Source organism: Muscardinus avellanarius (genome assembly GCF_963383645.1).
Source record: "Muscardinus avellanarius genome assembly, chromosome: 7".
Taxonomy (NCBI): domain Eukaryota; kingdom Metazoa; phylum Chordata; class Mammalia; order Rodentia; family Gliridae; genus Muscardinus; species Muscardinus avellanarius.
The window spans coordinates 27,768,295-27,795,533 of record NC_137793.1 but is presented as its reverse complement, the minus strand read 5'-3'; the positions used below and the strand labels follow the sequence as shown (position 1 = coordinate 27,795,533).

Sequence of the window (27,239 nt, the reverse complement as noted above, 5' to 3'; positions counted from 1 at the left end):
GGGGAGGCTGTCTAGAGGGGCCCAATCTACCTTGGTTAATGGACTATAAATTTCTCTTTGCTTCCAAGTCTCTCCTTCAATAATGTTTCTGGATTATTCCTCTATGCTTGTCATTTTGTGGGCTCTGTGGGTGCAGGTGCATGTGTATGTGCGTGGGGTGTGTGTGTGTGTGTGCAGTTTGAAGCGCTTCAAACTTCACAGGGCAGTCATAGTTGTGTCTGGATAGCCTGGCCCCTTTCCAGGGCCACTGCTCCCTCCATGGGGTAGATGTAGTGCTTTTGCTCCACACAGGGAAAATGAAAGAATCAAGGAGGAATAATTCCAAACAAAGCTACTTTGTTACTCATCTGAGCCCCAGGAGAGGTACAGGATTGAGCAGGCGATTCTTAGCTTATATGGACCTTGAAGTCTGACTAGGAAAACTGTCAGTGGGCAGTGAGATACTGGCCACAAATGCTGGGGACTGTTTGCCTTTAGCTACCTCCCATGGCCTTGGTTTCTGTTTCTGCCTCACTGAGACACCTGGGTAAGTGGTAGACCTGAATCCCGGCTCTGATCCTGGCTGGCTGCCAGCCGCTGGGCAGGGTGCTCGGTCTCTCTACAACTTGGTCTCCACGTCCACAAAGCAGCAGCTAGGATGTACACGGCTGCTGGGGACTTACAAATCAGGGCAGCACCGTGAGGAGCTCTAGAGTGCAAATGATTGGTATTATTGTAGGTGTTGCAAGGAGACCTTAAGGAACTGTAAGTGCGCTTATTTTAGTTTCTTCCCAGGTGTGGTTGTGGGGAGGGTGGTGGGCAGCCATCCCTTCCTTGGAACATTTTTGCTGCTCTCCTCTCTGTCCCAGCCACAAAAGCTTTTTTTTTTTTTTCCTGTCTGAATTCCCCACTTTCTCTTCTCTTTTCTATTACTCATCTTCCCTCACGTCAAAATCGAAGCCAGAAGCCAGAGCTTTCAGAAGGAACCGGAAGACCAAATCTTGATTTACAAATGAGGAAAGTGAAGTTGAGAAAGAGTGGGGAGTTTGTGCAGGGCCGGAGCCCCGTCACCCGCGAGGCCAGGCCCCTCGGCACCCGAGGCGTCGTCCTGAGGCAGTGTTCACTCTGACGTACAATGATCCATCCGTTGCAATTTACTTATTTTTATCTTCACAGGGAACTTTTCTTCCATGGCTAAGGACATACTGGGTCAAGCCAGTGGGAGAATTTTCTGGTAAGCATTTGGCATACTTTTCAGAATTAAAGATGGGGATTTACTACGCCAAGCAATACTTTCTTTTTCCTTTGAGTTTTCCTGTTTTGTTTTTTTTTTTAAACTTTAACTGATATATAAAAATGTACATAATTATGGGGTACTTTGTCATGTTCAGATTCATTATAGTGTTTTCTGAATTTGTTTTCCTTTTTTTTGGCACTGGGGATTGAACTCAGGGGTGTTCTACCTCTGAGGTACAACCTCAGCCCTTTTTATTTTATTTTATTTTATTTTATTTTTGCGGTACTGGGATGAAACCCAGGGACATTCTACCTTGAGCTATACCCTCAGCCCTATTTTTTATTCTTTATTTTGAAACAAGGTCTTACCAAGTAGCAGAAGGCCTCACCAAGTAGCTGAGGCTGTCCACAAACCCAGATCTTCCTGTCTAAGTCTCCCAAATGCTGGGATTACAAGCGTGCACCACCATGCCTGGCTAGCCCTTTTTATTATTTATTTATTTATTTTTTTGAAACAAGGTTTTGCTAAGTTGTTGAGAGTCTTGCTAATTTTCTCAAGCTGGCCTCAGACCTTTGATCTCGGCTTCTCAAGTACTGGGATTACAGGGATGCATCGCTGCATCTGGCTTGAGCTTTCAATGATCTGGTTCTCCTTAAGTGGAGACTTTTAAAAAGAACTTCTTAAACTTATGCTGTTGCCACTGCCTGGTGTTCCAGTGTGGACCTAAGCAGGAGGACCTTAAACAGGGCTGCCGATGGAGATGACAAGCATCCGCTGCAAGCTGGCACGCTACCTGGAGGACCTGGAGGATGTGGACTTGAAGAAATTCAAGATGTATTTAGAAGATTACCCTCCTCACGAGGGCTGCACTCCGCTCCCAAGGAGCCAGACAGAGAAGGCAGACCATGTGGACCTGGCCACACTCATGATCGACTTTAATGGGGAGGAGAAGGCATGGGCCATGGCTGTGTGGATCTTCTCTGCAATCAACAGGAGAGATCTTCACGAGAAAGCTGAGAGAGATCAGCCTGAGTGGGGTGAGTGGAAGAAAGACCATTAAAAAAAAGTATTTCTTTATTTACTTATTTATTTTTGTGGTAGTGGGGATGGAACCCAGGGGCATTCTACTTCTGAGCTACACCCCCAGCCCTATTTTTTATTTTTTATTTGGAAACAGGGTCTCACTGAGTTGCAAAGAGCCTCACTAAGTAGCTGAGACTGTCCTCAAACCGTGATCCTCTGGTCTCAGCCTCCTGAATGTTGGGATTACAAGCGTGCACCACCACGCCTGGCTTATTTATTTTTATTTTTATTTTTTATTAGCGCACTGTAGTCATAAATCTTAATGGGATTCAAGATGGAGACATACATGCTCACATCATCCAATTAGCCCTTACGCATTCCTACCCCATTTTCACCCCTCCCTTCTTCTCATGTTTGGCTTAGTGATTGATATTGATATGTTTGTTAAAGTACATCATGTACATTCGAGAATTTCCCTCTTCCCATCTCCTCAGGTCGCCTTTAGAGTTCCTCCTATGACTCATTTTCTCTCTAGCTTCTGCATATTAGGGAGAGCAGCCTATTTCTTAATTTTTGTGACTGACTAATCTCGGTATAATGTCTTCCAGTTCTATCCATTTCCCTGTGAATGACTTAATTGTGTTTCTTTATGGTTGAGTAAAATTGCATTGTGTACATACCCCATAGTTTTGTAATCCATTCATCTGTTGATGGACATCTTGGCTGGTTCCATAGTTTGGCTATGGTGAATTGTGCAGCTATGAGCATAGATACACATGCATTAGTTTGGTAGTTTGGTTTGCTTTCTTTTGTGTACTTATCCAGAAGTGGTATTGCTGGATCATATGGTACATTTGTTCTCATTCTTCAGAGAATCCTCCATACTGTTTTCTAAGGTAGTTGCACTAATATGCGATTCCACCAACAATGTATTAGAGTTCCCACTTCTCCACATCTTTGCCAGCATTTGTTGTTGTTTGTGTTTTTTTTTTTTTGTGGTACTGGGGGTTTCACCCCCAGTATACCTCTGGGAGTATACCTCCAGGATATATTCCCAGCCCTATTTTATACTTTACTTGGAAACAGGGTCTCACTAAGTTGCTGAGAGCCTCACTCAGTAGCTGAGGTTGGCTTTGAACCTGTGAGATCCTCCAGTCTCAGCCTCCCAAGCACTGGGATTACAAGTGTGCGCTAACACGCCCGGCATGTTGTTTGTGTTTTGAATGACTGACATTCTAGTTGGAGCTAGGTGAATTCTCAGGGTAGTTTTGATTTGCCTTTCTCTGATTGCTAATGATGTTGAGCATTTTTTATGCATTTATTGGTCATTTGAATTTCTTCTTTTGTGAAGTGTCTATTTAGTTCACTTGCCCATTTTGTTATTGGGTGCTTTGTTTTCTTAGTGCTGAGTTTCTTGAATTCTCTGTATATTCTAGATATTAGTTCTCTATTGGAGGAAAAAATTTAAGATAAAGTACAGAGAATATAAAATGTGCCATCTCTGTAATTTTCTTTTTTTTGTGTGTGCTATTGGGAATGGAACCCAGGGGAATTCTACCTTTGAGCTACACTCCAGCCCTATTTTTTATTTTGAAAGAGGGGCTCACTGAGTTGCAAAGAGCCTCACTAAATAGCTGAGGCTGTCCAAGAACCACCATCCTCCTGTTTCAGCTTTCCAAATGCTGGGATTACAAGTGTGCGCCACCACGGCCAGCTCATTTCTGTAATTTTCAAGCGTACAGTTGAGTAAGTAAATGCATATGGTTGTGCAACCAATTTCCAGACTCTTTCCATCTTTTCCCCCCCCCCTGGTACTGGGAATGGAACCCAGGGGCATTCTACTTCTGAGCTACATGCCTAGCCCTATTTTTTTATTTTCTATTTTGAAACAATGTCTCACTGAGTTGCAAAGGGCCTCACTAAGTAGATGAGGCTGTCCCAGAACTGTGATCTTCCTGTCTCAGCCTCCTGAATGCTGGGATTACAAGTGTGTGCCACCACGCCCAGCTCTCTTCCAATCTTGCAAAACTGAAATGCCTTACTCATTAAAAAAACAACTCTCCATTAGCCCATCTTCCCAGTCCCTGAGGACCACCATTATACTGTTTCCACGAACTTCACTGCTCTGGGCTCCTCATATGGGCATTGTAAAATATTTGTGTTTTTGTGATGGGCTTAATTCCATTGAGCATGATGTCCTCAGTTTCATCCTTGTTGTGGCAGGTGTCAGTTTCCTTCTAAGACCGTATGATACTCCATTGTATGGACGTACCATGTTTTGTCTGTGTATTCATCTATCAGTGGAGACTTGTGTTACTTTCCCCTTTATGTTATTGTGAATAATTATAGCATTAGCATCAGTGTACAAGTATCTCTTTTGGAACCTGCTTTGAACTCTTTTGGGTCTATATCTAGAGGTGGAATTTAAGGTTCATGTGGTAATTCTGTGTTTGGTTTTTTTTTTTTTTTTTTTTTTGAGGAACTGCCATATAGCTTCTTAGAGCAGCTGCACAATTTTATATTCTTACTAATAGTACACAAGAGTTCTGATTTCTTTATATTCTCATGAATATTATTTTATATTTGAAAAATAGTAATCATTCTAATAAGTATGAGGTAATATCTCATTATAGTGTTTTGGGTTTCTGTTTTTTTGGTAGTGCTGAGGATCAAATCCAGAACCTTGCACATGCCAGGTACTGCTCTACCACTGAGCTATACCCTCATCCCTAACTGTAGTGGTTTTTTTTTTTTTTTTTTTTTGGTGGTACTGGTGTTCCTGGAAGCCCTTCTACCTCCGGGCTACACTCCCAGACCTATTTTATATATTTTAAATTTGGAAACAGGGTCTCTTAAGCCAGTGAGGCTGACTCCAAACCAGTGCGATTCTCCTGTCTCTGCCTCCCAAGTGCGGGGATTACAAGCGTGCGCCACCACGCCTGGCCTTAACTGTAGTTTTAATTTTCATTTTCCTGATGATTAGTGATGTAGAATATCTGTGTGCTTGTTGGCCATTTAGATATCTTCTTTGGAGAAAGCACTATTGAAGTCCTTTTTACACTTTTTTTTTTGGCCCTGAATTTTGAACAGGGTCTCACTGTGTTGCAAAGGGCCTCACTAAGTAGCCGAGACTATTTGTGAACTGCAATCCTCCCGTCTCAGTCTCCCAAATGCTGTGATTACAACTGTGAGCCATCAAACATGGCTCCTGGCCAATGATTGTTAACCATATGTTGCTATGTTGGCTTCCATATCTGGAGTTTGAGTGGGAGATTTATAAACATAGTTTGAAGTTTTTTTTTTTTTTTTTTTTTTAACCTGGGCTAGGGCTAGACTTTATGTGAGAATTAGATTTGGGTTTTGGTATGAGTTAATTTTTGGGTTTTGTTTTGCGATGAGATTGATGGTAGCATTTGCTTTCTGAATAAGTGGATGCCTATCAGAAATCATTTATGCTACACTTAGGTTTCTGCCCAGCTAGACATCTGCCTTAGATATTTTCCCTTGTGGCTAGCTTTCATTCTAACATGCCTAAATTTCTCCTGTAAAGTACTTCTTTGGGATGTGTTCTGTAGTGATTGTTTAGATCTGATTCTCAGCTGTGGGTACCTGATGGATTTACCTGGGAGCTTTGGATATATATGGCACCTTGCTTCACCTCAGATTGATGAAGAAGAGTTTCTGGGGGTAGAGCCCTGGGGACATCATGTTTAAAGCTTCCTGGGTGAATTTTCATTAGATGTGAAACTGACTGGTGCTACCTACTCTTGAAGACCCAGAAATCTGGACTTGACTGTGGGTAAAATGGGTTTCAGGCAACTGAAGTCAGGGAAGGATGATTCTTCCTGGTCCATGTCCATCTGGGGGATATTGGAGATCTTGGGGATGGGATCACAGTTAGGGTACCAGGACCTACCACAGACAAGCGAAGACAAAAGAAGCACTGAATGATTTCTGGGTTTGGAAAAGAGGTTCTGAGGCTGAATATAGTGTGGGGATGCAATGCTGGGCAGGTAGGTGATGGCCAGTATTTCCAAGCCAGAAGTGAGGACTGTCCCCAGCTAGATTTTGGCAACACACCTGTCACCCACAACTCTGGACCTTGTTTGGATTTGGGAGCTATCCAGGGCAGGTTCCTCTGGTCCATACCAAGTGTTAGGCTGGGTCTTTTGTGTCAGAAGTTTTGGGTTTTGACACTTGATGTTTTTTTCCTTCTGTGTTCAGATAATGCACATGTTTCTAATCCCGCTGTGGTATGCCAGGAAGACAGCATTGAAGATGAGTCAATGGGCTTACTGGGGTACCTTACCAGAATCCCAATTTGTAAAAAAAAGAAAGGTAAGCAGCAGGGGTGGGTGGTCAGGAGGCCGGGGAAGCTGAGCAGCTGGTTGAGTCATTTTTCTGCATCTCCTGTTACCTGGTATGCAGACTGTCTCCATCACCATCCAAGAAAACAGGTTGGGTCCATGGCTCTTTGCAGTCTCAGAGCCATGGGGTTATTAAAAGTTTTAAGTTTTTTTTTTTAATAAAATTATTGGTACTGGGATTGAACCCAAGGGGATTACTACCTTCAAGATATATCCCAGCCATTTTAATTTTCTTTTTTATTTTTGATACAGGGTCTCACTGAATTGCTGAGGCTGGCTTCGAACCTGTTATCCTCTAGTCTCAGTACTGGGATTATGGTTGTGCACCACTGTGCCTGGCAGTGTTTCAAGGTTTTTTTTTTTCTGTAGTACTGGGGATTTATTTATTTATTATTATTATTTTTAAGATTTAAAGAAGTTTATTAAAAAGATAGAAATACAGAAAATAGAAATACAGCCCCATGCCAAAATGGCATAGGGGGGAGAGTGGCCCAGGCCAACTCACCACTCCCCAGTACTGGGGATTTAATCCAGAGAAATTCTACCTCCAAGCTACATCCCCAACCCTATTTTTTATTCTTTATTTTGAAACAGGGTCTCACTAAGTTGTGGAGAACCTCACAAAGTAGCTGAGGCTGGCTGCGAACCTGTGATCCTCCTGTCTAGCCTCTCAAGTACTGAGATTGCAAGTGTGCTACCACGCCCCGCAAGAGTCAAGTTTTAAAAGGTTTCAGACTACAGGTGTAAGATTGGGGGAGAGGGAAAGAATTTTCTGACTGGTGGCTTCCAACAGTGCTAGTCTGCTCAATTGCATATATAAAAAATTAAACACCAGAATTTCTAGGACCTTTTATACCCAAGTGGTGGAGAGAAATGACACCTACCATTTCTTCATCCCAATTACCACTCCTTATGGATTATAGCCCCCCCCCCCCCCTTTTAGGGATGCAGACATGCTTTTTTTTTTGGTGGTACTGGGGTTCCTGGAAGCCCTCCGGGCTACACTCCCAGACCTTTTATATTTTTATTTGGAAACAGGGTCTCTTCAACCAGCGAAGCTGGCTCCGAACCAGCGCGATCCTCCTGTCTCCATCTCCCAAGCGCGGGGATTACAAGCGTGCGCCACCATGCCTGGCGCAGACATGCTTTAATATGAATTTGTATTTATGTTACATCTAGACATATTTTCTGTTGTTGTTGTGGTATTGGAGATGGAACCCAGGGGTATTCTACCTCAGGGCAACACCCTCAGCTTTATTTTTTATTCTTTATTTTGAAACAGGGTCTCACTGAGTTGCAAAGAGCCTCACTAAGTAGTAGTGTCTCAGCCTCTCAAATGCTGAGATTACAAGTATGCACCACCACGCCCAGTTTAGACACATTCGTTTAACAATGATGTATGTGTATAAATATTATTGTGTGTATATATAAATGTATGTATAATATACTACATATAGTATGTATATACATTACTGTATATATTGTGCATATATATATAGCATTTATTTATTTATTTATTTATTTATTTATTTATTTATTTATTGCAGGTCTGGGGATGGAACCCAGGGGCATCTGACCTCTGAGCTACATCTTCTGCCCTATTTTTTATTCTTTATTTTTGAAACAGGGTCTTACTAAGTTGCAGAGGGCCTCACTAAGTAGCTGAGGCTGCCCACGAACCGGGATCCTCTGGTCTCAGCCTCCCGAATGCTGGGATTATAAGCATGCACCACCATGCCCAGCATACTACATATAAACACAGATCATGAAATATATATATATATATATATATATATTTATATTTATATATTATATATATTACATATACTCTTTTGTGGTACTGGGGATTGGAACCAGAGGCATTCTATGTTCAAGCTACACCCCTAGCCCATCTTTAAATTTTTTTTTTTGAGACAGAGTCTTGCTAGATTGCTAAAAGTCTCGCTAAGTTGCTGAGGCTAGTCTTAAACCTGTAATCTTCCTGTCTCAGCTTCCCAAATAGTGGGATTATAGGGGGTATACCACTATGCTTGGTCATATACATTACACATACACTAGATTCTTTCTCTCTCTGTACACATACATACATATATACACACATACACTGTGCTCTGGCTGACAGGTAGTGCTTATTGTGCCTGTGTGTTCTCAGATCTTTGCCATAATTCTCTGCTCTCATCCTGGAGTGCACAGGCCGCTGTTTTTGGCTCATCTCAGGAGAACGTGTGTGGTTTCTCCTGGAGTATGACTTTCTGTCTCTGCTGTAGATTACAGTAAGAAGTACAGGAGTTATGTGAGAAGCAGGTTCCACTGTATTGAAGACAGGAATGCGCGTCTGGGTGAGAGCGTGAACCTCGACAAGCGCTACACACGGCTACGGCTGGTCAAGGAGTACCTGAGCCAGCAGGAAAGGGAGCATGAGCTGATGGCCATCGGCAGGTCCAAGAAGTGGGACAGCCCCACGAGCCCTGTGAAGCTGGAACTGCTGTTTGACCCTGACGAGGAGCACTCTGAGCCAGTGCACACTGTGGTGTTCCAGGGAGCGGCAGGCATCGGGAAGACAATACTGGCCAGGAAGATCATGCTGGACTGGGCCTCGGGGAAGCTCTTCCAGAACAAGTTTGACTACTTGTTCTACATCCACTGTCGTGAGGTGAGTCTCGTGACGCCCAGGAGCCTGGGAGACCTGATAGTCAGTTGCTGCCCTGACCCAAACCCACCCTTGTGCAAGATCCTGCGCAAGCCCTCCAGGATCCTTTTCCTGATGGATGGCTTCGATGAGCTGCAAGGGGCCTTTGACGAGTCCACAGGGGTGCTTTGCACTGACTGGCAGAGAGCTGAGAGGGGAGACATTTTGCTGAGCAGCCTCATCAGAAAGAAGCTGCTGCCTAAGGCCTCTCTGCTCATCACCACGAGACCCGTGGCCCTGGAGAAGCTGCAGCATCTGCTGGACCACCCTCGCCACGTGGAGATCCTGGGTTTCTCTGAGGCCAGAAGGAAGGAGTATTTCTTCAAGTACTTCTCAGACGAGGCACAAGCCAGGGAAGCCTTTGGGTTGATCCAAGAGAACGAGGTCCTGTTTACCATGTGCTTCATCCCCCTGGTCTGCTGGATTGTGTGCACTGGACTGAGGCAGCAGATGGAGAGTGGTGACAATCTTGCCCAGACGTCCAAGACCACCACTGCGGTCTACATTTTTTTCCTTTCCAGTCTGCTTCAGTCCCACAGAGGTGGCCAGGAACACCACCTCTCCTCTCACCTCCGGGGGCTCTGCTCTTTGGCCGCAGATGGGATCTGGAACCAGAAGATACTATTTGAGGAGTGTGACCTCAGGAATCATGGCCTGCAGGAGGAGGATGTGTCTGCCTTCCTGAGGATGAACCTGTTCCAGAAGGAAGTGGACTGTGAGAAATTCTACAGCTTCATCCACATGACCTTCCAGGAATTCTTTGCTGCCATGTACTACTTACTGGAAGAGGAGGAAGGAGAGGTGATGGCGAGGAATGTGCCGGGAGGTCCTTTGGGGCTCCCAAACAGAGATGTGACAGTACTCCTGGAAAATTATGGCAAGTTTGAGAAGGGGTATTTGATTTTTGTTGTCCGTTTCCTCTTTGGCCTTGTGAATCAAGAGAGGACATCCTATTTGGAGAAGAAATTGAGTTGCAAGATCTCTCAGCAAATCAGGGGAGAGTTGCTGAAATGGATAGAAACCAAAGCCAAGGCCAAGAAACTGCAGGCACAGCCTAGCCAGCTTGAGTTGTTCTACTGCTTGTATGAGATGCAGGAGGAGGACTTCGTGCAAAAGGCCATGCACCACTTCCCCAAGATCGAAATCAATCTCTCCACCAGAATGGACCACGTGGTTTCTTCTTTTTGTATTGAAAACTGTTGCAGTGTGGAAACACTTTCCCTGGGGTTTACCCATAACTCAACCAAGGAGGAAGAGGATGATGAGGAGGAAAATGTCCCGGGTCCTCATGCCTCCTGTTCACACAGGTAAGGGAGCTTTGCTTTGGGTGGTGGAACATCCCATCTGCTTCCTGGCGACTACTCCTTCCTTCCTTCCTTCCTTCCTTCCTTCCTTCCTTCCTTCCTTCCTTCTTTCCTTCCTTTCCTCCTCCTCCTCCTCCTTTTCTTCCTTCCTTCCTTCCTTCCTTCCTTCCTTCCTTCCTTCCTTCCTTCCTTCCTTCTTCTCTTTCCCTTCTGTGGCACTGAGGATTGGACCCAGGGGCATTCTACCTCTGAGTTACACCCCTAGCTTATTTTATTTTTTTGGAAATAGAGTCTAACTAGGCTGATGAGAGTCTCACTCCTTGCTGAGACTGTCCTCAAACCTGCAATCCTCCTGTCTCAGTCTCCCAAGTACTAAGATTACAAGCGTGTACCTCCACACTCAGCTTTATTTCTTAACCTTCTAGGAGGACTTTCCTTGGACTGATGTCAGGAGCCTGGCCCTTCGGTCCAGTTGATTGCTGTTAGATGCTGATTTTCTTTTCTCTCCTTCTTTCCAATATCCAGATTGGTGAACTACCTCACTTCCAGCTTTTGCCGGGGCCTTTTCTCAGTTCTAAGCACCACCTCACTCCTAACAGAGCTGGACCTCAGTGACAATATTCTGGGGGACCCAGGGATGAAGGTGTTGTGTGAGACACTCCAACATCCTGGCTGTAACATTCGAAAACTATGGTAAGTCCTTGGTCCCTGTGCATGCATGTGCATGAGTCAAAGAAACACACACGAGAGAGAGAGAGAGAGAGAGAGAGAGAGAGAGAGAGAGAGGAGAGAGGAGAGAGGAGAGAGGAGAGAGGAGAGAGGAGAGAGGAGAGAGGAGAGAGGAGAGAGGAGAGAGGAGAGAGGAGAGAGGAGAGAGGAGAGAGGAGAGAGGAGAGAGAGATATGGATGGAATGAGAGTGCAGTGACTCATGGGCACACCTCCACACCCTCTCTGCCTCCCACCGGGTCTGTCTAACTAAGGGTTCCCACTCCCAGCTGCACAGCAGGCTGGGGACCAAGCATCATAGACCTGGCCCCTTGGGGGACATTTAGGGCCCCACATAATGGATTCCTCTCTGATGCTTTCTGCCTGTGTTTGGTGTGCAGGCTGGGGCGCTGCGGCCTTTCCCATCAGTGCTGCCTCGACCTCTCCTTGGTGCTGAGCAGCAACCAAAAGCTGGTGGAGCTGGACCTGAGCGACAACGGCCTGGGGGACGTCGGGGTCAGGCTGCTGTGCGTGGGGCTGCAGGACCTCCTCTGCAGCCTGAAGAAGCTCTGGTGAGTCTGGACTCCTGTTCTGAAGGAAGCACTGTCCACAAGGTGTTTCAGGGCTCTGGCTCCAGTGAGGCGCAGGCGTGAGTGTGTGGTGTGGGAGCAGCCTCAGCTTCCCAGACGGCGTCCTGAGTTCATCTCTGGTGTCATCAATGATGTAGTTGGTTAGTGTTTGTGGTGGGCAGAGAGAAAAGCAGGCCACTAGAGTACAGGCTTTAGAAGAGTTGTGGAGCCCCATGGTAAGCCCTCAGTCTTCACACTGAATAGAATAAATCATGTTAAAGTGATGGAGACCTCACTCGCCCATCCTCACTGAGCACTTGTGGGAGACTATTCTGAAGAAGAGAACAATGCACTTGAAAAACAGGTCCAGCCAGGTGTGATGGAACACACCTGTAGTCTGGTACTTGGGAGGCTAAGATAGGAAGATAACAGGGTTAAGGTAACAGTCTGCAACTTAATGATACCCTGTTTCAAAATAAAAAATAAGAGCCGGGCATGGTGGCGCATGCTTGTAATCCCTGCTCTTGGGAGGCGGAGACAGGAGGATAGCGCTGGTTCGGAGCCAGCCTTGCTGGCTTAAGAGACCCTGTTTCCAAATTAAAAAAAAAATATATATGGTCTGGGAGTGTAGCCTGGCAATAGAAGGGTTTCCAGGAATCCCAGTACCACACACACAAAAAGGGGCCGGGGTGTAGCTTGGAGGTAGAATGTCTCTGAGTTCCACCTCAAGTACTACACCAAATCTAACACCAAAAAATCAAAACAAAACAAAAACCCCCAAATAACCAAAACTCAAACAAACAAACAAACAAACATACTAGGACTAATTCATAATCATTACAATGTCTGCATGTGTGTGTGTGTGTGTGTGTGTGTGTGTGTGTGAGAGAGAGAGAGAGAGAGAGAGAGAGAGAGAGAGAGAGAGAGAGAGAGAGAGAGAGGATCCTGGTGGCACATGCTCGTAATCCCAATACTTGCAAGGCTGAGATAGGAGGATTACAGTTTCTTGTCCAGCCTTCACAATTTAGGGAGATCCTTTGCAACTTAATGAGATCCTGTTTCTAAATAATAAATAAAATCAGGTTGGGGGTTTAGCTTGAAAGTAGAATGCCTCTGGGTTCAATCTCCAGTGCCACAAAAACAAAATAAAACAAAACAAAAAAACCAAAAAAACAAGGATTGGCAAGTCCAAGGAGACACCAAAACTCTTGTGCATGGCTGGTAAAATGTGAAATGGAGTGGGCACTGTGGAAACAGTGTGATAATTCCTCAAATAATTAAACACAGATTAAACACAGAATTACCATTTGACAGATATTCCACTTCTGGGTACATATGCAAGGGACTCAAACATATCTGTACACCCAATGCCATAGCAGCATTAGTAGTAGTAGTCAACAAAAAGAAATAACCCAAATGTCCATCGATGGGTGAATGGATAAAAAAGTACCTACAGATGTACAGCTTTCAAAGGAATTCTGATGCATGCTACAACATGGATGAACGCTGAGGACTTTATACTACATGAGATAAGCCAGTCACAAAAAGAGCAAATGCTGTGTAATTCTACTCACACGAAGAACACAGAATAGTCAGAGGTATAGAGACAGAGGTAGATGAAGCTTGCTAGAGAGTGGGGGAGGAGAGACGGGGAGTCATAATGGGGAGAAAGTTTCGGTTTCTTAAGATGAAAAGAATTCCAGAGGTGGCTGCAATGGTTGCATAAGGCGAATGCACTTAAGACCTTGATTATGTACTTAAAAATGGGTAAAATGATAAATTTTATCACATACGCACATACACATATATATACACATACATACCTATAACCCCAATAAAAATATAGAGAGCTGAGAAGTCACAGTGTTGGGTGAGCTTGGAAGGGATTTACTTGTTATACCAAATAGAAGGAGCAATGGAAGCTTGGACAGCGTCCAGATGCTCCCCTCCCTTTTAGACCAGAGTGGAGCTGTGGTGGGTCTATGTGATGCCTGACCATGGTGGAGCTGTTGAGAGGTGAGACTGTGTGACGCTTTCCTGTCTTTTGGAAGGTTGGTTGGTTGCTGTCTCACATCAGCGTGTTCTCAAGATCTTGCATTGGTGCTGAGCACCAACTGTTCTCTGACCAGACTCTACATCGGAGAAAATGCCTTGGGCGACTCAGGAGTTGAAACTTTATGTGAAGCTGCCAAGCACCCACAGTGTAACCTGCAGAAACTGGGGTAAGTCTTCCTTGATGTCTTGGCAGGAGGGCAAGTTCTCTTCAGAGATGAGTTACTTGCAAAATGTGAATGAAGAGACACCTCTCCTGCTGCCTTGATTTCCAGCCCTTGGTGCCTGGGGTTGCGGTGCTATTGGGTCGATTCTGTTGCTGTTTTTCTGTAAATACAACTAACTGTTTATGGTTTATGTTTTTATTCCCATTACTAATGTAAATGCCAATCAGATATGCATTCAAGACAAAATATTCCATGAAGGGTTGTCCCTGAGGAGTAATCCCTTACTGCATAATTAAAAACCAGTACATATTTACGAAAGCCTCATTCTTCCTGGACATGTCCCAGCAGCAACACATCTTGGAGCTGCCACTCTCCACCCATATGTCTTTGCCCTCCCTCAGCAATGTTGCTTTTGCTGCTCTTGGCAGTTCCACAGATGTGATTTAGCCCTATGTTTTCCAGGTGCCCTGGGGTTCTTTTGTGGGTGCTGATGGTAGAAGCCAGGAAAAGGGACCAAACTCCTGTTTTCGCAATTTTAAAGGGAGGGTGACAGTAGTAGACAATAGCAAAATAGTGCAGTATATATAATGTAAGTGCTTTAGTAAAAGTTAGTGTGGCAATGAGGGGCGCTCCTTTGCTCAGGCTCAGTGAGAGCCTCTGGCCTGGGGACACTGGAGAGCAGGACAAAGGTAGGTTTTAGCTGCCAGTAAGTGAGAGAGGAGCCCTCCAGGCAAAGCAAGCAGAAGGGAGGAGCAGATACTCAGCTGACATCCACAATCCTAGCTTAGTTCCCACAAGTCCATATTCTGTTCAATATCTGCTGCTTTCTTTATTTTCTTTTTTTTTTTTTTTTTTGAGGGTCTGGGGATGGAACCCAGGGACATTTGACCTCTGAGCTACACTCCCTGCTCTATTTTTTATTCTTTATTTTGAAACCGGTCTCACTGAGTTGCAGAGGGCCTCACTAAATAGCTGAGGCTGTCCGCGAACCGCGATCCTCCAGGTCTCAGCCTCCCAAATGCTGTGATGATTTCTTTCTTTGTTTACCTTCTCATTGAACTCCTTTTCCTCCTTGTTTTAGAGTACTGTGTCTTTTCTGTTTTTTTTTTTTTTTTAAATAGCTTCTTCCTCTGTGAATTCTGTGTTGACGTATCTTCTTGTGATCAGGAATTTGGCCACTGGCTTGTTTCTATACTCTCAGAGATTTCTCACATATCTTTCAGCTTCAACAACTACCTCTACACAGACAGATGGCTAAATAGGTCTCCAATAGAGATTACTTATGAGTTTTTTTTATTTACAAAAGTAATACACGCTTAGGGTAAACATAATGAATAATCCAGATATGTAAAGGAAAAAGCAAAAGCTCTCTCTGTCCATGGAGAGAGACCTTTACAAAAGACTGATGGACAAATTTTTAGATATTTTGTTATATGTGCACATCCATCTATCATCCATCTATCCATCCATATGTCATCTATCCACCCATCCATCCATCCATCCATCTATCCATACATCCTAATGTACTCTACATATTAGTTTTCTGTGCATTCTATAACAAAGTACCCCAAACACATTGGCCTAAACAACAGACATTGTCATCCCTCCACTCTGCAGGCTGGACTCTGAGGTTAAGGTGTGGATAGCCTGGAATCCTCCAGGGAAGAGCGTGTCCCATGCTTTTTGTATAGCTGCAGCTGGTTTGCTGGCAGTCCTTGTCATTAGTTGACTTGTAAATGTGACACCCAGACTGTTGCCTTCATCTTTACTTGTAATTCTCTCAGGGTGTCATTGTGTGGCCAACACTGTGTCTGAAGTTCCCATTTTAATAAGGATACCAGCCATATTGGAGCTGGGTCCCCTAATGACCCAATCTTAACTTATTATATCTGTAATAACTATAGGTCCACATAAGGTCACATTTTCTTTTTTTTATTTTTTATTTTTTTAAATTTATTTTTAATTGGTGCACTGTATTCATACATCATAGTGGGATACATACTTTTGTAGACATACATGCACACATTGCCCAGTCAGCCCCCACCCGATCCCCACCCCATTCTCTCCCTATCCCTCCCTCCCATGCTTGGCTTAGTGATTGACATCTAGTATTATAGCAATTTATCAAAAATTAAAAATGATAATCTCACATAACAGTTTCATTTGTCTAATACCAAGCTTTTGATGACTTAAAGATAACATTTCAATATTTCTTTTTGCTTTCTTTCTTACCAGAGAATTTATTTTTTCTATTTTTTAGGTGAAACTATCATATATTTATATATTTATTTTTCAGAAAAAAAATCTATCCTAATATGGAATATGGACTCTAGGCACCCACAACGATCTTGAAAAAGAACAAAGCTAGAAGATGTATATTTTCTGATTTCAAACCATATAAAGCTACAATAATTGAAACAGTGTAGTACTATTCTAAAGGCAGATATATAAACCATTGGAGTTAAATAAAAGCCTAGAGCTAAATTCTTCCCTATATTGTCAAGTTATTTTTGACAAGGTTTCCACGAACATTTGGTGGTGGAAATAATAATCTTTTAACTAAATATTGTTGAAAAATAATAATTACATGGAAAAGAATAAAATTGGATCCTTACCTAATCCCATATACAAATATTAACTCAAAATAGATAAAAGACCTAAATATAAATCTTAAGACTATAAACTTTTAGGAGAAAATCTGGGTCATAAAACCTCACAACATTGAAATTGGCAGTGATTTCTTGGTTATGATTTCAATGGCACAGGCAACAGAAGAGTATACAAACTCCCTAAAAAATAAAAAACATATTGTATATCCAAAGACAATGTAAACAGAGTTAACAGTTACTAATAGAATGGGATAAAATATTTCCAAATGCTATATCTGAAGGTATATTAATATTCCAACTAGAAATCCTAAAAATTAACAACAATAAAGGCAAACAATACCCTTTACAGATAGGTAAAAGACTAACATAAGTAATGAATCTCCACAGATAACCAATCTTAGTTGTCTGTTGGATGGAAACTCTTGTTTCTCTGGTTCTGGTGTGTGTTACCTATTTCTTCTTTATAGTTAATCTCTTTGAGTATTTTCTCTAGTGCTGGTTTTGAAGACATAAATTCCTTCAGTTTCTGTTTGTCATGGAAGCTTCTTATTTCTCCATCTAATTTGATAGAAAGTTTTGCTGGGTAGGAAATTTTTGGCTGGAAGTTGTTTTCTTTCAGAGTTTGGAATATGTTACTCCAAGCCCTTCTGGCTCTCATAACTTGGTTTGGGAAGTCTGGAGTGATTCTAATTGGTTTGCCTCTGAATGTCACTTGGCCCTTTGCTTTTGTTGCCTTTAAGATTCTCTGCTTGGCTTCCACATTGGTCATTTTGACAATGATGTGGCGTGGGGATCCTCTTCTCCGATCCTGTCTAAAGGGAGTTCTATACGTTTCCTGGACCTGCGTATCGACCTCTTGCTCTATGTCTGGAAAATTTTCTGCTATTACTTCCTTGAAGAGATTGTTGATCCCTTTGGTATCACTTTCTTTTCCCTCCTCTATTCCAATTATTCTTAGGTTAGCTCTCTTAAAATGGGCCCATATTTCTTCAATATCAGATTCCTGCTGTCGGATATTTTTTCCTAGATTAGAAACTATGCGTTCATTTTTGGAATGATCATCTTCTAAGAGCGAGATTCTGTTCTCCATGTGGTCTAATTGGTTGTTTGTGCTTTGAATTGAGGCCTTTACTTCATTAATTGCATCCTTTATCTCTTTTTGGCTCTCTCTGAGTTCTTTTCGAAGCACCTCTATTATTTCTACAGTTATTTTCCTGATTTGATCTTCTAGAAATCTCTGATTTTCTGTTTTATCGGGTTCTGATGTTGTGGGGTTGTGAGCATTCATTGCTCCAGTATTATTCCTCTTTCCCATGATTTCGGATGTTTGTGCCTTCTCTGGGTTCTTCCCTTGGGTCACTATGACTTCACTTAAGGTGTTCTGGATCTCGAGTCAGTAATATCTCAGACCCCACTACTCCTTTACTGGGTTGTAATACAGAGTCTCCGACCCAGAGAGTCGATAGAGGCTGCTTTAGACTGTGGGGGGTGCCAGGTTGCACGTTCTTCTATGGTGTGATATCACTGCCACCGCCCCTCTCCCACTGGGTCAAGTCCCAGTGAGTACAATACTGGGATTTCTCCGCTGTGGCCCACAATTTGACTCACTGTTCTTGAGTACACAGATGTAGCTGTACTGAATTCGGTGAATTCGGTGCTGTTGCCGCCGGTGGCAATATGGCGCCGCTGCTATGCCCTCGGCTATGGGTCTGGCGTTTTTTTTTTTTCTTGGTTTTGATTTCCACTCTGAATCCCTGCAGCGTGTGCTGAGCTCAGCCACTGGGAACTTTAGATGCCCTCTGCGCCGAGAAATCCCGCCTGGCTGTTCCGCAGTGGCTCCCCTCGGCTTGCTGTGGCCATCCCGTGAATTCGCCGGTACCGCCAGCAGTATGGCGCTGCTGCCGCGTCCTCGGGCGTGAAGCCGCGTCCTCGGGCGTGAGGATCTCCTTTGTGGCTCTGTTCTCAGTCCGCTTTCTTTCTGGAGCCTGGTGATTTTTTTTGTTTCTCTGGTGATGTTGTTTTCTGGCTTTGAAAGGCGCTGATTTTGTGGTAATGGAGATTTGTTGTTAGCAGGGCTCTTAAGCCCCGCTTTTCTCGGTCGCCATCTTCCCGGAAGTCCCTCTAAGGTCACATTTTCTCTTTGTGGTACTGGGAGTGAAACCCAGGGGCTTTTCTACCTCTGGGCTATACTCCCAGACCTATTTCATACTTTATTTGGAAACAGGGTCTCACTAAGTTGCTGAGAGCCTAAGTAGCTGAGGCTGGCTTCGAACCTGTGTGATCTTCCTGTCTCAGCCTCCCAAACGCTGAGATTACAAGGGTGCACCACCACGCCTGTCTCATAAGGTCACATTTTTTTTTTTTTTTGGTGGTACTGGAGGTGGAACCCAGAGGCTTTCTTTCTTTTTTTTTTTTTTTTTGGTGGTACTGGGGTTCCTGGAAGCCCTTCTACCTCCGGGCTACACTCCCAGACCTATTTTTACATTTTCATTTTTGGAAACAGGGTCTCCTAAGCCAGAGCACGGGGCTGGCTTCGAACCTGCGCGATCCTCCTGTCTCCGCCTCCCAAGCGCGGGGATTACAAGCGTGCGCCACCACGCCCGGCATACCCAGAGGCTTTCTACCTCCGGGCTATACTCCCAGACCTTTTTTATATTTTATTTGGAAACAGGGTCTCACTAAGTTGCTGAAAACCTCACTAAGTAGCTGAGGCTGGCTTCGAACCCGTGCGATTCTCCTGACTCAGCCTCCCAAGTGCGGGGATTACAAGCGTGCGCCACCATGCCTGGCTATAAGGTCACATTTTGAAGTACCAAGGCTGAGACTTCAACATCTGATGCTGGGCGGGGTGGGGGGGGAGGAGAACACACAATTCAACCCATAACACTGTTATTCAAGCTAGAATCCTAACAAATACTTTTCCATGGTTTGTGTTTTTCATTTATAATTTTTTTTTGCAGTACTAGGGATGGAACCCAGGGGCATTCTACCTCTAGCTACACCCCCGGCCCTATTTTTTAATTCTTTATTTTGAAACAGGGCCTTACTGAGTTGCAAAGGGCCTCGCTAAGTAGCTGAGGCTGTCTGCAAACTACGATCCTCCTGTCTCAGCCTCCCAAATGCAGATTACAAGATGACACCACACCTGGCTTATAAATTTCCATTATAAATGTTCATATTGATATGCAAAGATCTTATAGATCAGGGCATAATATTCCATAGTATGTATTACCATTGTTTATTTAACCACTCATCAATTAATGAACTTTTGGATAAGTTTATATTTTTTCACTGTTACAAATAACTGCAAAAAGCAGAGTTTTTATATATAACTTTATGCATGTGTATTTCTTTATAGATGGAGACCATAAAATGGAATTAATAAGCTAAAACTTTTAAACATTTTATATGTTATCAGGTAGAGTTGCATTTTCTTCTCTTGAACTTATGTCCTTTCTGTGGCTGCATTTTGTGTTCTAGCAGCACCTCCCCAACATCAGCCTCAGTGAAGACCAGCATTCTGACAGCCTGAATGGGACACTATCCTTGTTGTGTGGTGTAGTGCTGGGATCTAACTCAGGGCCTCATTCATGCTAGGCCAGCGCTCTACCAATGATTCACACCTCATTGTTGTTGTTGTCACACACTGAACATTTGCAAAAATTGGTTTGGTTGTTATACTGCACCTCCAAGTCCTGTCCTGTTTGTTGTCTCAGCCAACATCCTCATTGCTATACTCCCAAAACAACTGACCACACAACTTAGTGGGAGGAAGATTATTTACTTACAGTTTTTTTTGGAGATTTTGGGGTTTGGTCCATGTATGGCCAGGGTCTGCAGAACTCAGGGCTTTAGTGGTAGGAAGCAGAGAGTGGGAGAGCACAAGGGCTCTGCTCTCACATCATGGAGGCCAGAAGCAAGCAAGCAAGGGGGACTCAAAGACAAAAGCACAGTCCTAAGGCCAAACTCCAGGGACCCATCTTCTCTATCCACACCCCACCTGCTTAGGTTACCGTCCAGTAAATCCAGCAGATTGAATTTTTCCACTGATAAGATTATAACCCTCATGACTTAATTATATCAGCTCTGAGCATCAATACACAAGCTCTTCAGAGGACATTCTAGGTCTAACCATAACACAGAGGGACTTTCCAGAGGACTTTCCAGCTAGGGAATAGGGGAAAATTCTAAGTTGTCTTCATTTTCAGTTCCGTCCTTTTCTTCTTTCTTAGAACACAAGAGGAAACTTTGTAATATGCAAATACCTTTGATAGAGAGCCTTTCTTCAAAACCTTCAGAAAGGTTTTTCTGAAGTCACATGCAGTGTCTTAGCTCATCACATGAGGCAGCCAGTGACAATGCCCTCCCTCTCGCTCCTGCTGAGTCACATTGGTTCTAATTCTGAAATTCCAGCCTGCTCTTCCACAGGACCAGCCCTCGCTTGTTCTTCCTTTTGCCTAGAGCTGCCCATACTCCCTTTTCTACTGTCACTTAGGAAGCTCTCACCTACCCTTCAAGTAGTGACTCTAATACTTCCCTTTCCAATTTAAGAGCAGGGATAAGCTGGGCATGGTGGTGCATGCTTGCAATCCTAGCATTTGGGAGGCTGAGACAGGAGGATCACTTAGTGAGGCCCTTTACAACTCAGTGACACCCTGTTTCAAAATAAAGAATAAAATTTGGGAGGCTGAGACAGGAAGATTGTGGTTTTCAGACATCCTCAGATACTTAGTGAGGCCCTATTTCAAAATGAAGGATAAAAAATAGGGCTGGGGGGTGCATCTTGGAGATAGAATGCCCCTGGATTTCATCCCTAGTATGGCCAAAAAAGAAAAAAAAAAGCAGGGTAAACCAGGTGGTGTGTGCCTGTAATCCCAGTACTTGGGAAGCTGAGACAGGAGGAGGATCACAGTTCTGTGATCAACCTCAGCAACTTTGTGAAGCCCTCTACAACTTAGTGAGACCGTGTTTCAAAAATAAAAAATAAAATAGCATTAGAGGTGGAGCAGGGATAAAAATAACACCTCCAACTTGAGTTTGAAATAATTAAATAAAAATCATATTTCTTGTGACTATCTCATAGCGAAACACATAGGAAATACCCTATAAATGTTAGATTGTCACTTTTCATTATGAAACATTACATTTTTGTGATATAAGGCAGTTTTTTTTTTTGTATTGGGGACTGAACCTATGGGCATTCTACCTCTAAACTATACCCTTGGCTCTTTTAATATTTTATTTTTGAAACAAAGTCTGCAATTGCTGAGGCTATCTCAACCTCCCAAGTACTGGGATCACAGCTGTGTGCCACTACACCCAGCTATAATGTAGATTTAATAAAGAAAAAGCTCAACAGATTAGCCTCTTCTCCAGGGGAGAGGTGGTGGCAGCAACTGTGTTGAAGCTGCTGTACCAAATTCAGGAGAGGCTGGAGCTCTGAACTCTTCTTCTGTTCTTTCCACAGGTTGGTGAATTCTGGCCTTACGTCGATTTCTTGCTCAGCTCTGTCCTTGGTCCTTAGAACCAACCAGAACCTCACTCACCTTTACCTGCGAGGCAATGCTCTTGGGGACCCAGGGATCAAGCTGCTCTGCAGGGGGCTCTTGCACCCCAGCTGCAACCTTCAGGTGTTGGAGTGAGTCCTCCCTCCAGGATGCTGGGGTGTGGGAATTGGCTGAGGTGGTATAATGAGGAATGACCATGAGATCATGGAGTCCAAGGAGTGAGGAGCCTTCCCAGGATTTGGCTTCTTGCAGAATCATGGCATGGAGTTTTTCAACACAGTCCTCTGTGCCACAGACAAGTAGGGGCAGAGTAGAATTCACATTCTGTGGAAATCTGGGGGAAGACACAGCCTATAGGACTAATCAGGTAACAAAGTTCTGTTACTAATTTGTTCTGCACAATGAAAATAGATACTTCCATCTGAAGAGGAGAGAGAAATAACTACCGGCATATAAGGTTGCATCAAGCTAGTTAATCCCTTGATTTTTCTGCACTTGGAAGAGTACACATTCAGACTTTGGGGACCTGTTGGGATGGGTGGGAGGGCATTTTCTCTAAATCACCCCCTTTCTTGCAGATTAGACAACTGCAGCCTGACCTCACACTGCTGCTGGGATCTGTCCACAATCTTGACCTCCAACCGGAGTTTGCGAAAACTGGGCCTCAGCAACAATGACCTTGGGGACCTGGGGGTCGTGATGCTTTGTGAGGTCCTGAAACAGCAGGGCTGTGTCCTGCAAAACCTACAGTAAGTGTTCTCCGTGGGGATTCATGTGCCAGAATTCAAAGTTCTAAGCAAGAGACTAGGTACCAGATAAATGATTGCTCTAGATCCATTGCACTCAGGCCAGGTTGGGCCTTGGCCAGTTGTTGCAGATGTTTTCAATAGGGTATATGGGAAATGGGCTACATATCCAACAGCATCCAGAGATTGAGAATAACTAGAATTCAGTTAAGTGTGAAAAGATTTTGCATCCATAATCCTGAAAGAAATGCAATTCCTAATGAGAAGCAGCTGAATGGGAGTATATTTCTGGGCAAAGGGTTGTACTTTCTAGAACTAGTTGATGGTTCATACTAATTGCAAAGGTCTTCACATTGTGGGAATAGTCTTGCTTTGGAGAGTTTATAAGTAGAAAAACAGTGTTCCAGAAACAGTGAGTAGAGTGAATTCAGCAGAAGGGGCCATCGGCTCCCTCCCTACTGAGGGTTTCTTTATGCATCCCCTGGCTTCTTTGAGCCTTGATGGCCCCTTGCTCTTCCACTTAAGACATACATTGCTTGGCTCTAGGATCAACACACTCTCATCTGGCTTTCTTCTACTTTGTCAGCTGTCTCTTTTTGGCATCACTTTATCCTCCTGACCCATGTGTGTTGAATCTTCAGAGCTCAGTCACTAGGCTTACTTTTCTTCTCTACACATTTCTTATTTAAATACCCTAGTCTTCTGGTTTGACCATATGTGTACTGTGCCCCTAAATCACACCTTTATGAGTTCTGGGTCCTAATTTCATCATTCTACTTGGATATTTAATGTGCTTTCCAAACTCTGCAAGTCCAAAGCCAAACCTATTATTCTCCTCTGCCTAAACCTCTTCTTCCCTGTTGCAGTCCACAATAACTTACTCCTAATTGCTCAGGCTAAGAATTCTGGCACTGCTTTTGACATCTCTTTTTCTCGCTCCCACACCTACTCCATCCACATGTCCTGATGGCTCTACTTCCACAGCATGGGCACTCCCCACTTGCTGACTTTCTGTGGTACCTCTTTTCTGGCTTGTCACCGTTGTGTACTGATGAACCACCCTGCTCCATTATTCCTATCAGAGTGTGCAGCTGAAACAAGACTTGGGTTCTGTCACATCAGCTAACATCTTCCAGAAACTTCCCATCATATCCAAGTGACAGCTGCAAACGCATTCCTCAGATCTGGCCTTGCTGCTTCTGAAGCTCTATCTCTTCCTAGCCTTTCTTGTTCTGCCCCATTCTCAGTGGTATCCTTTCTGTTCTGCAAAAACACAGTCATAGTGGGACCTTTGCTCCTTGTGTCTCTGTCTGGGATTCACTTCCCTTCAGTCCCCATAAACTTCCTCCCCCCCTACCCCTGATGATTTGTTTAACTGTGTTCTCTTTGAGGCTGTCTTTGTCCTACTGAACACAAAAGTCCAAAATGCCCTGTCTTCTTCTCTTGTATTTTCCTCCATAGTTATATCACTGTCTTATATGCTGTGCTATTTTTTTGTGTACTTATAATCTATTTTCCATCCTCCCAACATAAATTCATTAAGCTAGGGATTTCTGTCCGTGTTTCTGACCTCAAGCTGGGAATCTACTTGAATGAGGGTTTGAATAAGCAGAGGTTTGAGTGAGCCTTGCACCCTTGGGTGCAATAGAATATGTTTGTTGAGGAAAAGCCACACATCTAGAGCTAAGAAAGCTGGGGGAACAAAAAGGGCAGGGTTGGTCAGGATGAAGCTGGGCCTCTGACCTGGCCCCAGGGACATTCACAACCTTGCCTGGGGGACAGGCTCAGAGTAGACTGGGGATTCATGGATGCAACTAACTGGTCTTAATCAGCCTAGACTGTGTAACAGACAATACTGACTGGGTGGCTTAAACCACAGGAATTTATTTTCTCATTGTTCTGGAAACCTGTAAGTCTAAAATCAAGGTTCTAACTAGTTCAGTTGCTGGTGAGGGTCCTTTTCTTTGCTTGCAGATGTCTACCATTTTACTGTGTACTCACACTGGTGGGTGGGAGGTGGGGTAAAGAGAACAAGTTCTCTGCTATTCCTCTTACAAGACAATCTCATAGGGATGGCCCCACTCTTATGACTTCATCTAACTCTAATTATCCCCCAAAGGATCTCCAAATACCAGCACATGGGGTTAGGGCTTTGACACATGAATATTGAAGAAAGACATTCAACCCATAGCATAATCAGTAGAGATTGTTAGAATTGATGCTGACAAATGGTTTGCTTCCTTAGTTAAATTTCAAGGAAAGTGTTACTAAAGATATACACTTTGATATACACTTATATCAAAGAATATTGGAGTGACAAACCAAGTAATCAAAATGCATAGATTTTTAGGAATACTGATTAGATGAATATAATATGAAACATCTGCAAGATAATTGGAGACATTTAAACAGGGACTGGACATTAATTGTACTGAAGAATTATTGTTATTTTTTTTTTTTTTGGTTGTGAGAGTGACATTGTAGTTACATTTTTAGAAGACTCTTTTATTTAGTGTTATGCAGTGAGATGTTTACAGATGTATAAAGTACTTTGTTTAATAAAATCCACTGAAGTGAAGAGTAGGTGGCCAGTAGGTGAAACACGGTCATCCATGAACTGTTTTTAAAAAAATTTGTTAGCCAGGCATGGTGGCACATGCTTGTAATCTCCGCACTTGGGAGGCGGAGACAGGAGGATCATGCAGGTTCGAAGCCAGCCTCGCTGGCTTAAGAGACCCTGTTTTCAAATAAAAATATAAAAATAGGTCTGGGAGTGTAGCCCGGAGGTAGAAGGGTTTCTCGGAACCCCAGAACCATGCACACAATTTTTTTTTTTTTGTGGATCTGGGGACGAAACCCAGGGCCATTCAACCACCGAGCTACACCCCCTGCCCTTTTTTTTTTCTTTTGGTGGTACTGGGGTTCCTGGAAGCCCTTATACCTTTGGGCTACACTCCCAGACCTATTTTTATTTTTGGAAACAGAGTCTCCTAAGCCAGCGCAGCTGGCTTCGAACCTGCGCGATCCTCCTGTCTCCGCCTTCCAAGCGCAGGGATTACAAGCATGCGCCACCACACCTGGCGATTTTTTTTATTCCTTATTTTTATTTTATTTATTTATTTTTGGTGGTACTGGGTGTGGAACCCAGGGGCTTTTCTACCTCTGGGCTACATTCCCAGACCTATTTTATACTTTATTTGGAAACAGGGTCTCACTAAGTTGCTGTGAGCCTCACTAAGAGCCTGAGACTGGCTTTGAAGCTGTGTGATCCTCCTGTCTCAGCCTCCCAAGTGCTGGGGTTACAAGCATGCCACCACGCCTGGCCCTTTATTCTTTATTTTGATACAGGGTCTTACTACTTTGCAGAGGGCCTCACTAAGTAGATGAGGCTGTCTGCGAACCGCGAGCCTCCAGCCTCCCGAATGCTGGAATTACAAGCATGACCCACCACACCTGGCTCCATAAACTGTTTTAGTTGTCAAACGTGGGGATGGACACATAGGGATTCATTATATGACTCATTATACTTTTGTATATTTAAAAAATTCAAAATGTAAGGATTCAAAACATAACATATTGGGCATGGTAACATGTGCCTGTGGTCCCAGCTTCTTGGTAGGTTGAGGCAGGAGGATCACTTGAGCCCATGAGTTTGAAGCCATCCTCAGTATAACAGTGAGACTCTGTATTACCTCAAAAACCACCCACCTAGAAACCACATTGGACATAAGGACATTTCAGATCTTAAAGGTGTATGGGATGGAGGGAAATGAGAAGATGAGATTATTAAGCCTCCAAACTCTGAGTTTTCTGAAAAGTACAACCCAAGGCTATTTGTTTTTACAGGTTGTGTGAAATGTATTTCAATTATGAGACAAAACGTGCATTAGAAACTCTCCAGGAAGAGAAGCCTGAGTTGACCATTGTCTTTGAGCCTTGTTGGTAGGAATGGAAGCAGACTGGTCAGATGCCAATGGTCCTTGTCCTCACCACCCAGATGCGTCCAGGTTTTGTGAGCCTTCCTCCTTCCGGAGTCCAGTGCACGGCTCTGTGATGCTTCACACCTGGGTCAGAGAGCAAAGCTCAATCCATGTGGGACTTAAGTGTTTCTTTTATTCCTGGTGGAGACACTAGAAAAATGGAACCATCTATGATGTTGGCCCTGGGTGGAGACACCAGGATGACAGAGCAACCAGATGATGATGCTCTTGTTACAGTGGCTCGGCTGCAAGATGTTTCTTCTTGATGACCTCATGTTGTAAACTAACCCCACAAAACACTTTC

General features: G+C 43.7%; 1 protein-coding gene across 4 annotated transcripts; it reads left to right on the top strand.

Annotated features, from left to right (window-relative positions):
- Nucleotides 1-1,970: 1,970 nt before the first annotated feature.
- Nucleotides 1,971-26,901, top strand: NLRP3 (NLR family pyrin domain containing 3; the record flags this gene model as incomplete). 4 transcript variants are annotated; one of them, XM_080698808.1, is made up of 9 exons in its annotated part: nt 1,971-2,253; nt 6,464-6,577; nt 8,874-10,602; nt 11,125-11,292; nt 11,707-11,877; nt 13,926-14,096; nt 22,170-22,340; nt 22,788-22,958; nt 26,802-26,901. In XM_080698808.1, 9 exons carry the CDS (start codon nt 1,971-1,973, stop codon nt 26,899-26,901), a joined length of 3,078 nt encoding a protein of 1,025 aa, XP_080554934.1. The 4 variants fall into 4 exon arrangements, with proteins under 4 accessions (XP_080554934.1, XP_080554935.1, XP_080554936.1 ...); XM_080698809.1 differs by lacking the exon at nt 11,125-11,292; XM_080698810.1 differs by lacking the exon at nt 13,926-14,096.
- Nucleotides 26,902-27,239: the final 338 nt, after the last annotated feature.